The 12,244-nt window shown below is 35.9% G+C and overlaps 2 protein-coding genes and 1 non-coding gene across 3 annotated transcripts; 2 read left to right on the top strand and 1 right to left on the bottom strand.

Moving 5' to 3' along the window:
• Positions 1–613: 613 nt before the first annotated feature.
• LOC144546839 (CASP-like protein 3A1) lies at positions 614–3,813 on the top strand. Its single transcript, XM_078295409.1, has 3 exons — positions 614–1,032; positions 1,783–1,918; positions 3,384–3,813. Exons 1-3 carry the CDS (start codon positions 683–685, stop codon positions 3,597–3,599), a joined length of 702 nt encoding a protein of 233 aa, XP_078151535.1. The 5' UTR covers positions 614–682; the 3' UTR covers positions 3,600–3,813.
• TRNAF-GAA (transfer RNA phenylalanine (anticodon GAA)) lies at positions 1,240–1,312 on the bottom strand. Its single transcript has one exon. It is a non-coding gene; the product is annotated as a tRNA-Phe (tRNA).
• Positions 3,814–6,459: 2,646 nt separating the features above from the next.
• LOC144546831 (Regulator of chromosome condensation (RCC1) family protein) lies at positions 6,460–10,617 on the top strand. Its single transcript, XM_078295396.1, has 5 exons — positions 6,460–6,657; positions 6,971–7,174; positions 8,641–8,676; positions 8,781–8,905; positions 9,152–10,617. Exons 1-5 carry the CDS (start codon positions 6,600–6,602, stop codon positions 10,421–10,423), a joined length of 1,695 nt encoding a protein of 564 aa, XP_078151522.1. The 5' UTR covers positions 6,460–6,599; the 3' UTR covers positions 10,424–10,617.
• The last annotated feature ends 1,627 nt before the right edge of the window (positions 10,618–12,244 follow it).

The following is a 12,244-nucleotide window of genomic DNA, read 5'->3' as shown; positions in this document are numbered from 1 at the left end:
TAGATCAACTGATTTTCTACCTATTTAAAAAAATTTCAAACAATGTAAAATTTAGTCTCTAAACACATTAATATGAAGAACAAGATAAATAATTTGGATCGATCATTTAAATTTTTAAAATTTAAATATTAAACCGTAGCATCGTAACTCTCAATGCAATCCATAACATGTTAGCCATACCCCAAACTAAATATCAGAGTCAGAATTCCCAGAAAACAAGGGCAAACCAGACGAACACAGTTTTCGGAGCATTGTCTTTCTCTGAACAGAACATTTCACGGGTCGTTACAATATTTCGACGCGTGTCCCCCGTACTCCTCTCCTTCGAAAACTCATTTCAAAAAGAGGCTATGATTTCTTTCAGAGAGCTTGGCACAAATTTTAAAATATCCGATACTAAACGTTAGATCTGTGTCAAGATTCGTAAAAAGAAACTTGGAAACTAAACAAAGTCTAAATGACCTCGTGAATCTAAAGCGTTAGTGCGACTCGGATCAAACGGTTTAGGTTAGCCTTTGAATCAAATTTTGTAAAAGGCCCCTTGGACAAAAACTCTATCCGAAAAAGAACTTTTTAAAAAGCTGCTCAACAAAACGAGCTTCACTTCACTCTTCACTGTCTTCATTTCTCTTCCCAAAATCTCTAAAAACCCACATTTTACAGAGAATAGAAGAGATCGAACATGGAATTAGCTGCAATAAATGAAAAGAAATCACAAAACCACCCCGCACCTGAAATGGCCATCCAAATGCCCGATGTTGCGGCACCTGGCAAGGCCTCGGTGGCAGCTGAGCCGATTACATTAAGGGAATCCCTCGCAATGCCACCAATGCAACGCCATGATTGCTCGTCGGACGTTTTCAAGGAGTGCAGGCGGTGGGATGCGACGGCGGCTGTGGTAAGAGGGGCCGCGGCAGCGATGGCGCTGGTGGCACTGGCAGTGATTGTGTCGTCGGAGCAGCACGGGAACCTGACTATTTTCGGCCTCAGTTTACCTCTATACTCCAAGTGGAGCTTTTCGGAATCACTCGAGTAATTGTTCTTGATCCCCTCACCTATTATAAGCTGATTCTTTTTTTTTAGGGTTGAATTATAAGCTGATTCTTGTTTCATAATAAACTTCAATTAGTGTTTTGGGGTCTGTTTAGGTCATATTTTCGAAAAAGAAGGTGAATGTGCTGTTCGAGCTGTTTAATTAGTTTTTACTTTTTTAAATCCATACTATTTAACACAAAAAATTGCGGTGAGCGTGGATCGAACACGCGACCTTCAGATCTTCAGTCTGACGCTCTCCCAACTGAGCTATCCCCGCATTTGTGTTTTAATTCTTTATATTTAATTATAACAAATAATTAATCTGATTCGTTTAAAAATTGTTTATAATTTTGGCAAATTTTGACTGGTTAGTATCTCTGAATAGAAGGCCCAGTCTCTCGGCCCAGAATAGGAATCTTAGCATCTGGACTTGTCCCGTCGGAACTCGAGTAAAGATGTTTGAGAGAATTGGGAGAGTTGAGCGAGAATAGTTTAGACAGAGCCGTAGAGGGAAGGCCCAATTTTTGAGTTTAGATCTGTACTGTCCGATTCGAATCGGATGGTCCATATCTAAACTCAAAAATTGGGTTAGAGATCCGAACTCGGCCGGGAGGAGGAGCTCGCGGTGCCATTCTTTGTCCGACTTAGATCCCCGCCTCGTTTGGCGGAGCTATAGACTAATTGTCACTTGTCAAGGTTTAAATTCCAAGATTGTTGTTTATTATTAATTTGAACAGCATGTTTTAGGTACCTGGTTGGAATTTCAGCTGCTGTAGTAGCACATTCTCTGTTGCAATTAGTGTTGGTTGTGAGAAAACTACTGAAGAGGGTGCCGGCAGTGCCATCTCAAACCCATGCTTGGATTTTATTTGCTGCTGATCAGGTAATAGCTCATGTTCAATTATCTCTGTACTTATTGCCAATTTCTTATTTATCATAAAAGTTTATGTGATTGGACAATTTATTGTATGCAACTCTTATTGGTAATTTATACTTTAGTCCTTCCTTTCATTCTAGTACTTAACACGAAGAAAAAGAAATTTTGGATTAATTTAGCATAAAATTTTATGTGATTGGACAATTTATTTTATGCAACTCTTGTTGGTAATTTATACTTTAGTCCTTCATTTCATTCTAGTACTTAACACGAAGAAAAATAAATTTTGGATTAATTTAGCATAAAAGTTTATGTGATTAGACAATTTATTTTATGCAACTCTTATTGGTAATTTATACTTTAGTCCTTTATTTCATTCTGGTACTTAACACGAAGAAAAATAAATTTTGGATTAATTTAGCATAAAAGTTTATGTGATTAGACAATTTATTTTAGGCAACTCTTATTGGTAATTTATACTTTAGTCCTTTATTTCATTCTAGTACTTAACACGAAGAAAAATAAATTTTGGATTAATTTAGCATGGTGTAGTTTCTGCTATCTGATTTCAATAAATGTGGTTCTCAATGTGTAGTTTCTGCTATCTGAAGAAAATTACTTTAGTCCTTTATTTCATTCTAGTACTTAACACAAAGAATAATAAATTTTGGATTAATTTAGCATGGTGTAGTTTCTGCTATCTGATTTCAATAAATGTGGTTCGCAATGTTGTTTGCAAAAAATATATATATAGATATATATATGGTTTATAAAGTAAAGAAAGGTGAGAAAGCTGGTTCGGGATTATTGCCTATTTAATTAGCTTAGAATGTAAGGGTTGGTTTTTGTCATGCATTTGTTTGGTTTTAGAGGGTTTTTTTTATCATATTGGCTTGCATGGGACAATAGAGATATGTCATTAAAAAAGATGAAACCGTGATGGAGTGGCTTTGATGTTAGCTTGTTTATGATTTCGATAGCTTAGCAATCTCTTGCATTTAAATTCAATATGCGAGTCTATAATAAAAGCGGTTCTCTGTAATCTACTGTACTTTTATTAAGATGTTATATCTTTCATATTATAGACTTATAGGGTTTTATTTCAATTTTAACACCAGTATTTTTTTAAGACACTTAACTAGCTGACTACAAACTATCTTTTTAACTCGGGAATAAATACATATTAGTTGCCATGTAATCTGAATGGTAATTGGTAAATCCAACTTGGATCTCTTGTACGCAATCATGTGTTTCTTGTACTATGATTTTTTGAAGAAAAATTGCAAAATAATGCTTGTAGTCAAAATTATTTGTAAAATTTTGCCCACTGTATGACATTTCCTGCTCCACCCCCATATACAATCTTTTTTTTTCTTCGAAGTCCCTAATTTATGCACATAAACCCACTCTCAATTTACATTTTCCTATTCTGGTGCTGCATTGATTGAAAATAAATAAATAAAATCAACAGGCCTTTGCATATGCAATGATGAGTGCTGGTGCAGCTGCAGCTGGAGTCACAAATCTGAACAGAACTGGGATCCAACACACGGCCTTGCCAGACTTCTGTAAACCGTTGCACCGATTTTGCAACCGCATGGCCATCTCCATCACCTTTGCTTTCTTCAGCTGGATCTGCCTCGCCATGTCAGCTGTACTAGATGTCATTTGGTTGTCTAAACTCTGAGTTACCTTTTAGTTGTTCTAATAGAAATTTAGTTACATGGACTGGATTGGAGGAGGTTATGTTTAGTTATGCCATTATGTACAAATTTTATAAATTACTGGTTAATTAGGGTGTCTACTAAGGATGAAATAACTAAGCATTTATGTGTCTTGCAATGTTGTTTCTTTCTGTTTTCCTCTGAAAAAAAAATATTAATGTAATATTGTATGTCATGCTATTCTAATCCTAGCTAGCTACAACAAATTTTGTTCTTCTTAGAAGTAGGTTACAAAATAGTTGCTTTCATATAGTTAAAAGAGGAGGGATCCACTTACAACATTGAAAAGTTATAACATCTTACTACAACTTAGTTTTGTGATGTTTAAAATCCAAATAGTCAATCCGAACTATTCAACATGTAATCTTTATTAAAATATAAAGTTATAACATCTTACCACAACTTAGTTTTGCGATGTTTAAAATCCAAATAGTCAATCCGAACTATTCAACATGTAATCTTTATTAAAATATAAAGTTATAACATCTTACCACAACTTAGTTTTGCGATATTTAAAATCCAAATAGTCAATCCGAACTATTCAACATGGAATCTTTATTAAAATGTGCTTGAAGATCAAATTTTATATTTTTATGAAAGTATTTTACAAAACTGCTACTTTAAGATAATTCTGGACCACTAAAAAACAATAGTTTTATAAAATACTCAATAAATAGTAAAAAAATTCAAAAAAAAAATGTAAAATTTGATATTCAAACACATGTTAGTATAGATTATATGTTTAGTATAGATTACATGTTAAGAGGTTTGGATCGACTGTTTGGTAAGATATTGTAACTTTTAAATGTTGTAAGTGATTCCTTAATGGCTTGATCTTAAGGTTGTAAAATTAACTAATCAATACAATCTCTCGAAAAATCGGTTGTGCAATACAATTTCAAACTTAGAAAATAAAATTCTATAATATTTAGGAAGAATGTACATCAAATTAACGCCATATATTTTGATCTCAAAATTTAAAACGAGTTCTTCAATACTAGAACTCTCTATAGTATCTATGAAGCCTATGCAAATAGTGACTAATGATACAACGGAAAAATTCACACAGTTGCTATGTTGCATGAATACGGGTATGGGTATCGTGTCGGATACGACACGGGTACGGCGATACGGTAATTCTCAAAAATCAAGGACACGACACGCCTATTATATTATATAATTAATTTAATAATACTTGTATTATATAATTAAATATCAAAAGTTCTAAATATATATTAAATATAAACACTAGTAAATTATAACATCAAAGGTAAAGTATTCCAGTGGTTAGTGACTTTGGCAGTTTCAGCACCAACCCGAGTTCGAATCCTCCTCTTCGCAAGAAAAAATCATTTTTGACGCGGTTCATAGCAGGCTGGGTGCACCAGGAGCAGCAACCTAGCTGGGTGGACCACAAGCAGGCGCGGTGCACAGGGAGCAGCTATGGACCAGGCTGTGTCAGATCGGTGTCCAGGCCGTATCCAGACGAGTCAAAGCGTGTTGGAGACCGTATCAAAGGATTAAGGATACGCCACGTAAGGCAACGCGCTAGCTGGCGTGTCTGACACGTACCGTGATCGTGTCAGAGGCGTGTCGGTGTCGGATACGTATCGGACACGGATACAATGAGTTTCTAGGAGTGTCAGGGTAACATAGCACAGTTGTGACAATAGACGCTTAAAGCTTACAAAAATAGAAAATAATATACTTATTATTATTTACATAAGGATATCAAAATTGATGTGATTTTTTAAATTCTTTTGTCTCCGGTCCAATGTTGGCGAAGTAAAAAAAAATTTTTTAGTAAAGGTTGGAAGTCAACTCATCAAACTATTTAGAGTATGGCTAACGCGCTTCCTCTAGCATATGGGCCGAAATGCTTCCGGTGGAAATTTGAAATTTCAAAATCCAAAAAGTCGATCTGAACCGTTCATCTCCTTCTCCATATTAATATCTACTTGGAGACCAAATTTTACATTTTTCTGAAATTTTTACTATTTATTAAGCCACTTTAAAAATCGCTGATCCAACGGTGGCTTAACAAAACAGTAAAACCATTGGATCAGTGATTTTCAAAGTGGCTTAATAAATAGTAAAAAAATTCAGAAAAATGTAAAATTTGGTCTCCAAGCAGATATTAATATGGAGAAGGAGATGAACGGTTCAGATCGACTTTTTGAATTTTGAAATTTCAAATTTCTACCGGAAGCATTTCGGCCCATATGCTAGATGAAGCGCGTTAGCCGTACTCAACTGTTTAATATCTTTGTAATACAACAAATGATTTCCTCTATCTAGGTTTCGAACTCATGACCTCCCATATAAAGATTATGTGCATTTGCCACTAGATCAAATACTAATTTTTAAAAGTTATTAATTTAGCTAAACAAACTATTATCAATTTCCATTAAATTTTGAATATGAACTTCTGTAAATCATACAAATTAATTTAAAAGTTCTTATTTTTTGTATGATAAGCTATGTTTATTCAGCCTCTTATTTTTTTTAGCTATCTAGAAGATCAATGGAGAAATCCAATACATGCATAACAGGATGATCGTAAGTCATTACTGTTACGTAATTGCTTCGAATCTGGACACTACAACAGTCTGGATCCTCTCAAGTAACTCAGATTTTGATTTTAGATTTTCACAGTCCGGTCATAATCACGGCCAACCCGATCCGAGGTGAAATGCACAGTCTTTTAATATTCGTGCAAAAATCTGACGGTCCACATATAATCTCAAAATTTGAGTTACTTTAGGTGATATGAATTTACACTACAAAAGGCTGAAAGTAACCGTGCCAAGTGCCGAACCCAGATGAGATCCCATGGTTGATTAAATTAAGCAGAGTGTAGGTAGCTTGATCTTATCTCTCGAATTGGGACTGTCGTCGAATACCTTCCGTGCACTCTTTCTTCTCCGCTTTATCCTCTCTCCCTGATCTCGATCAGCCCCCAAATGGCGCAAAAGGTGATTGCAATCGCCGCCGGAGAAGCTCATACACTCGTTCTCACTGGTAATTCTTAGCTTGTTAACTCTCGCATTCCTCTTACTTTGAAGAAGGAAAGAAGAAGAAAGCCTTCGTTTCTCGCTAAATTGTATCCCTTCTTCAATAATTGTTGCTCAGTTTTATCCCTTTAATGCTTTCTTGAACCTCCACCACGCGCCTCCTGCATAATTCTTTCTCAATTTTAAAAATTACACCCTTTGGTGATTGGTTATTTTCACAATGTGCCTTTTCAGTTTAGTCTGCACCAGAAAGAACTATTTTCAGGGATACGAAATGTTTCATTTTTTTTTTGTTTTTGTTTTCTGGCAAAATTGAGTAGGTGATGGGAACATCTACTCATGGGGAAGGGGCATGTTTGGCCGGCTTGGTACAGGAAAAGAAGCTGATGAGCTAATCCCGGTAAAAGTGTCGTTTAATAATTCGTCTCATAGAAGTGGAAACTTATATCCACAAATTGGAGACAGAGATCAGCCCAGATTTGTTGGAATTGCGGCCGGTGCATACCACAGCCTTGCATTGGCAGGTCAGCATCTCGTTTGAAAATTTAAGATAAATGACTGCAAATTTGTGGAACTATAGGACCTTAATTTTGAAGAACCTTGTGAGTAAATTGAGGTTATATTTGTATGATTCATGGCTAATTTGACACTTAGAAAACTATAGTTAAGGAATCTGGTAGTGTAATTACTCTATCATACACATGTTACTTTTATCAGTTGTGAGTTGTGACTGTTCTTCTCTACCCAAAATTTTTCTATCTGCCCAAAATTGCAATTTTTGACTAGTACTAACAAGTAGTTGTATTCTACCAACAAAAAAATGTTTCATTTATTATTAGGGCTGCTAATGATTAAGGTTTGGCTCAAACTCGGCTCGGCTCAATGAGAGAAACAAAATGATTCGGCTCTTAACTCAGCTCGATTTTAAAAGAAAAAGCTCGGCTCAGCTCACGAGCCGTTCACCTATTTAAATAGTGTACTTCATATTTACTTTAAACCAAGTAGCAAGGCATATTTTTATACGACTATATCTTATATTTTTAGCATCTTTACATATACAAAACATCAAATAGAATATAAACATATTTTCTTTAGTTATTTTTTTATCTACTGGCACATCATATTTTTTGTGAATTTTGTGAATTTTGCTCCTTTCCAATTAAGTCTTGTAAGAATTATTTATTTAAAAGGCGGACGAAGAAAAAAAATTTGTAACAAACGAATGATAAGTACAATAACATACGTATAGTTCGGATTCAGTTTAGTGGGATAAAAATTTTGTAATTAATTTGAGTATAATTCGAAAATAATTCAGTAGAAAAAGGAACAAAAAAAAAAATACTCAAACAAACCAGATCGTCAGTCCGATTATTTAATCTGGCGAAACACTAGACGATGCGTAGTACTGTAGTTGTCTCAATCTCCTGCAGTTTGCAATGAGTCATTGAGTATGAATGAATTCGAAATGAAAGTTGGTTTACGGTTGTAACAGCTTGGACCAATAGTTCTCTGTGCTATTTCTGTAGAGCCATCTATGTAGGGTTCCATCGGAGCAGGCAAAAGGACTTGCAATACACGAATAATGCAAAGTAGAAGCATCAGGAAAACCAATTTGGACGACAGGGAACTTGTAAATATGAGCCGATTTGACAAAATTTAGTTAATAGTTTAAAAATATGAGTCGACTTGCGAGCCGGCTCGCAAGCTCATGAGCCGAATCGAGTTGAGCCAAGTATTTACATGAGTCGAGCTGAGCTTTTTCTTTTAAAATCGAGCCGAGTCGAGTTTGGGCTTTTTTCAGTTTCGAGTCCAATTCATTATGAAATATTGAGCCGCTCAACTCATTGATTCGCGAGCCGGCTCGACTCATTAGCAGCCCTATTTATTATCTTAACAACTGTAGAATGGTTCTTGTTTAAATATTTCCTCTCTTAGATAACTGTTCACAAGATTAATATGTAATTTTGATTTCATGTTTTTAAAACTGCAGATGATGGATCAGTTTGGTCATGGGGCTACAATTCCTGTATACTTTCTCTACTACAGATCTTATATCTACTTAAATTTGGAATCATAAAATTATGTCTTATATATCTGCATCGTAACCCCTCTTATGTCACAAAATTACAGATGGTCAACTTGGCTATGGCCAAGAAAATTCTCATGTACCTTGTTTGGTGGAACAGTTACAGGAGTTGGTATCAGATTCTTCAGCTGATGTACCAGCCAATACCAGTGCAACTACTCCTTTAAAGGTTAGTATCTGTAAGTAACAGTAACAGCATTCTACTGTACCATTAGCAATGATATACGGGGAAAAAAATCCACTTTGAAAACCCTTGGGTCTCAAATGAAGCACCAAAAGGACAGTAAACTAAATAAGATAAATATTAAAATTAAAGTACAACTTTGGTTAAAAATAACTTACTGGTCGTGCACACCCCTGTATGCACTTACTGAGATGCATATCAACTCTTTGACTTTAATATGTGATATGGCAGATATGTTTAGTGAGGGCCGGTGGAATGATGTCATTTGCAATAGACAACCTTGGGTCTCTTTGGATGTGGGGCCAGTGCCCACAGTCAACTGACACAGGTGAATTATGCCTCGTCAGCAGCTCCTCTCCCCTGCCAGTCTGGGATTTCCATGGCCACACTGTAGTCAAAGTTGCATGTGGAAATGAACATGTAGTAGCAGCTGTAAGTTCTGGTGCATCATATATGGGCAGGGGCCTCATATGCTACTCCTGGGGCAGCAACACACATGGCCAGCTCGGCCTTGGCCACAAAGAATCCCAACCGCGACCTGTTGTCATATCGACCTTCAGTGAAGAGTCCTCCTGGGAGGTCTATGACATAGCTTGCGGGGCTTACCATACAGCTATACTTGCACAGAAAAAGTCATATGAAGAGGATATTCAATGTCGGTGCTGGACTTTCGGGTTGGGTGATAATGGGCAGTTGGGTAATGGTTCCACTATTAGTTCGGACCTGCCCATACCTGTTATTGGGTTACCGGCCGAAGCCTTCTTGATTTCTGTTGATTGCGGCTTGTTTCACACAGCAGTTGTCTCAGCCGATGGCGAAGTGTGGTGTTGGGGCATGGAGAGAGGTTTAGGGTTATGTCCTGATGCAAGTTATTCAGGTGGAGATGCGGGTGATGCATTGCATCCTTCACGTGTCAGATCGCCTGAGACTAATGGGTTCCAGTTCTTGGGCCCTGTACAGATTGCGTGTGGTGCAGCCCACACAATTTTGGTTGCGGGTGATGGTTATAGAATGTGGGCCTGGGGACGTGGTCGGAATGGTGTATTGGGTCGGGGTGTGACAGATGACAGTTATAATCCTGCTGTCGTTACCTGGCCCCCACTTAATGAAGCAGATATAAGACAGTTACAAGGAGGTGGTGGTGCTAGTACCAGCAGTGCAGGGACAAATGAGATGGAACGGGAAATGGAGCTGAAGTTGTCAGAGGCAATGGAAAGGCTTAATCTAATGGAGAGATACGCTAATATTTTGCATGTTTCGGTATTTAGGAAGCAGCTGGATGAGAGGAGGCTAAAAGAGTCATTTCAAGGGAACGTGGTTTTTGACATAAAGCGGGAGTTTGACAACATGTTAGGAACTGCAGACAGCGATGAGTTGGCACGTATGGAGGGGTTCTATAAAAGCGTGCTTGCAAGTGTGAAGGATGAGATTTTGAATAGGCGTGTGGAGAGGATGGTTAGGGAGAGCCTTGCTTCAATGTCCAGGGAAAGAAGGCAAGGTTAGTGAGAAGTTGTTGTAGTTTACAGTAATAAGTTCAAATTTCCAATATTTTGATGAATTGTGGGTTAGATGTAAATTCTTGTGATGAATAAATGGCTCTTTATCTGTCAGCGGAGGGAATAAATCACATGTAATATATGAAAGCCAAAATATGAAATCCTTGTTGAGTTTTAAAGAAATCAGGAATAATTGCTTTATCGTTTTTGTTACAATTCTCCTTTTTCAGACAAAATACTACTTATTACCGTTGTTATGTTGTTTAAATTACGAAAATATAAATTTAGGCTAAATATAAAAGGACTAACGGCTAATTAAAGAGACTTGTTATTGATCTTCTAATATAGCTTTAACGGCTATTTTACAAAAATCTAGAGGTTGATATTTGTTGATTAATCGAATGGCTCTGTTGGATGTCAATGGATAATATACAGTTCGTTTGCTTTGCTCTTTACACTGTATATTTTGTTGATGATGATGGCACTGGTAATTTGGTAAGTGCCCGATCCAGAGGTGATAGCTCTGGTAAACAGATTTTTATAATTATCTGGTTTCAGTGAAATGAAACGGACATTAGCCTTTTAAAAAAACTAATAATATACAGTTCGTGTGGAAGAAATATTCATATTTGTATCAGTCTAAAATTATTCTATATGTATACTTGTATAGTATATTTATCAGCTAAATATTTTATTATGTGTATCATATTCTTATCCATTAAGGTTAATTTTTAAGTAGCTTTTAAAACTGGGTGACTAGGGGCCGAACTAGCTGGAGGGGACGGGGGCTAGGTAGAGTGCGTATCCTCTGAGATATCTCAATTTTTAGGGGTTCTTTATATCAGTGTCGATCTAGTCTGTACAAATCTTAAAACAGATCGGATGATCATGATTCATTAACTCAAAAAATTCCATTTTAGTTAATGCAGAGTATACGAATTCCTACAAGACTACAAGTTTATAGGAATTTTTCAGTTTTCTCCATTAAAAAAATTTAATTTTTACAAAAAGAAAAGAAAAGTATACTATTAGTCTGCTTTATAAAATAAAATTATATAACACTTATTTATTCAGCCTTATATTTCATTTTTTTTAGTTCTGCCTTTGTACGTGACAATTATAAACAGTTATATCTTAATTAAAATAAACAAGTTCACAATAATGTTATAAACAAGTGTAATTAACACAGTAGACCGGTATGCGTAAGCACAATAAATATGCATTTTAAAACGGGTGAGAACTGAGAAGTTCATAAAGGATGTTTAGAAAATGAGTCCATAGAAAATGGCTTTCAGACATGTTATTAATCCATGCACGGATTACAAAATATATTTATCTCTCTGAATTAGGTATCTTAATATTTGTTTATAAATTAAACTAACCAAAAGAAACTATATTAAAATTTTAATCAACTTTTATTTCCGAGAAATTCCTTGAAGACTTGAAAACTGCATCATTTTATATACATGCCAAGAACAATGGAGAATTTGGGTTAATCTTATTAGAGGTAGAATTTACATAGACTTTTAATATTCATGGAAATTTTGATCGGATGGTCCGAATTCAAACTCACTCCTTTTTGGGATTTCAATACTAAATTCAGCCGTCTAAATTTTGTATACACGAATCTCAAAACAGAAATTTTTTATGCACAAATCTCAAAATATATATTGAAACATATAGACCGTTGAAATGAGAAATTCAGATTCGTACGGCCGATCCAGCTCCCCGTATAAATAATATACATATTCTTTGCTTTTGAAAACGCTTAGCACGATATTTGAGACGACTCCATCTGAATTAAGCGAGGGACGTCAGTCAATGAAGT

Source organism: Carex rostrata, chromosome 30 (assembly GCF_964058835.1).
Source record: "Carex rostrata chromosome 30, lpCarRost1.2, whole genome shotgun sequence".
In the NCBI taxonomy this organism is placed as follows: domain Eukaryota; kingdom Viridiplantae; phylum Streptophyta; class Magnoliopsida; order Poales; family Cyperaceae; genus Carex; species Carex rostrata.
The sequence above is the reverse complement of the archived record's forward strand: the minus strand, read 5'-3'. Positions and strand labels throughout refer to the sequence as shown.

Coding starts and splice junctions, on each gene's coding strand:
- LOC144546839 (XM_078295409.1), top strand. CDS start 683: ATGGAATTAGCTGCAATAAATGAAAAGAAATCACAAAACCACCCCGCA. Junction 1,033..1,782: donor AGCTTTTCGGAATCACTCGA/GTAATTGTTCTT, acceptor AGCATGTTTTAG/GTACCTGGTTGGAATTTCAG. Junction 1,919..3,383: donor TTTTATTTGCTGCTGATCAG/GTAATAGCTCAT, acceptor TAAAATCAACAG/GCCTTTGCATATGCAATGAT.
- LOC144546831 (XM_078295396.1), top strand. CDS start 6,600: ATGGCGCAAAAGGTGATTGCAATCGCCGCCGGAGAAGCTCATACACTC. Junction 7,175..8,640: donor CCACAGCCTTGCATTGGCAG/GTCAGCATCTCG, acceptor TTAAAACTGCAG/ATGATGGATCAGTTTGGTCA. Junction 8,906..9,151: donor GTGCAACTACTCCTTTAAAG/GTTAGTATCTGT, acceptor GTGATATGGCAG/ATATGTTTAGTGAGGGCCGG.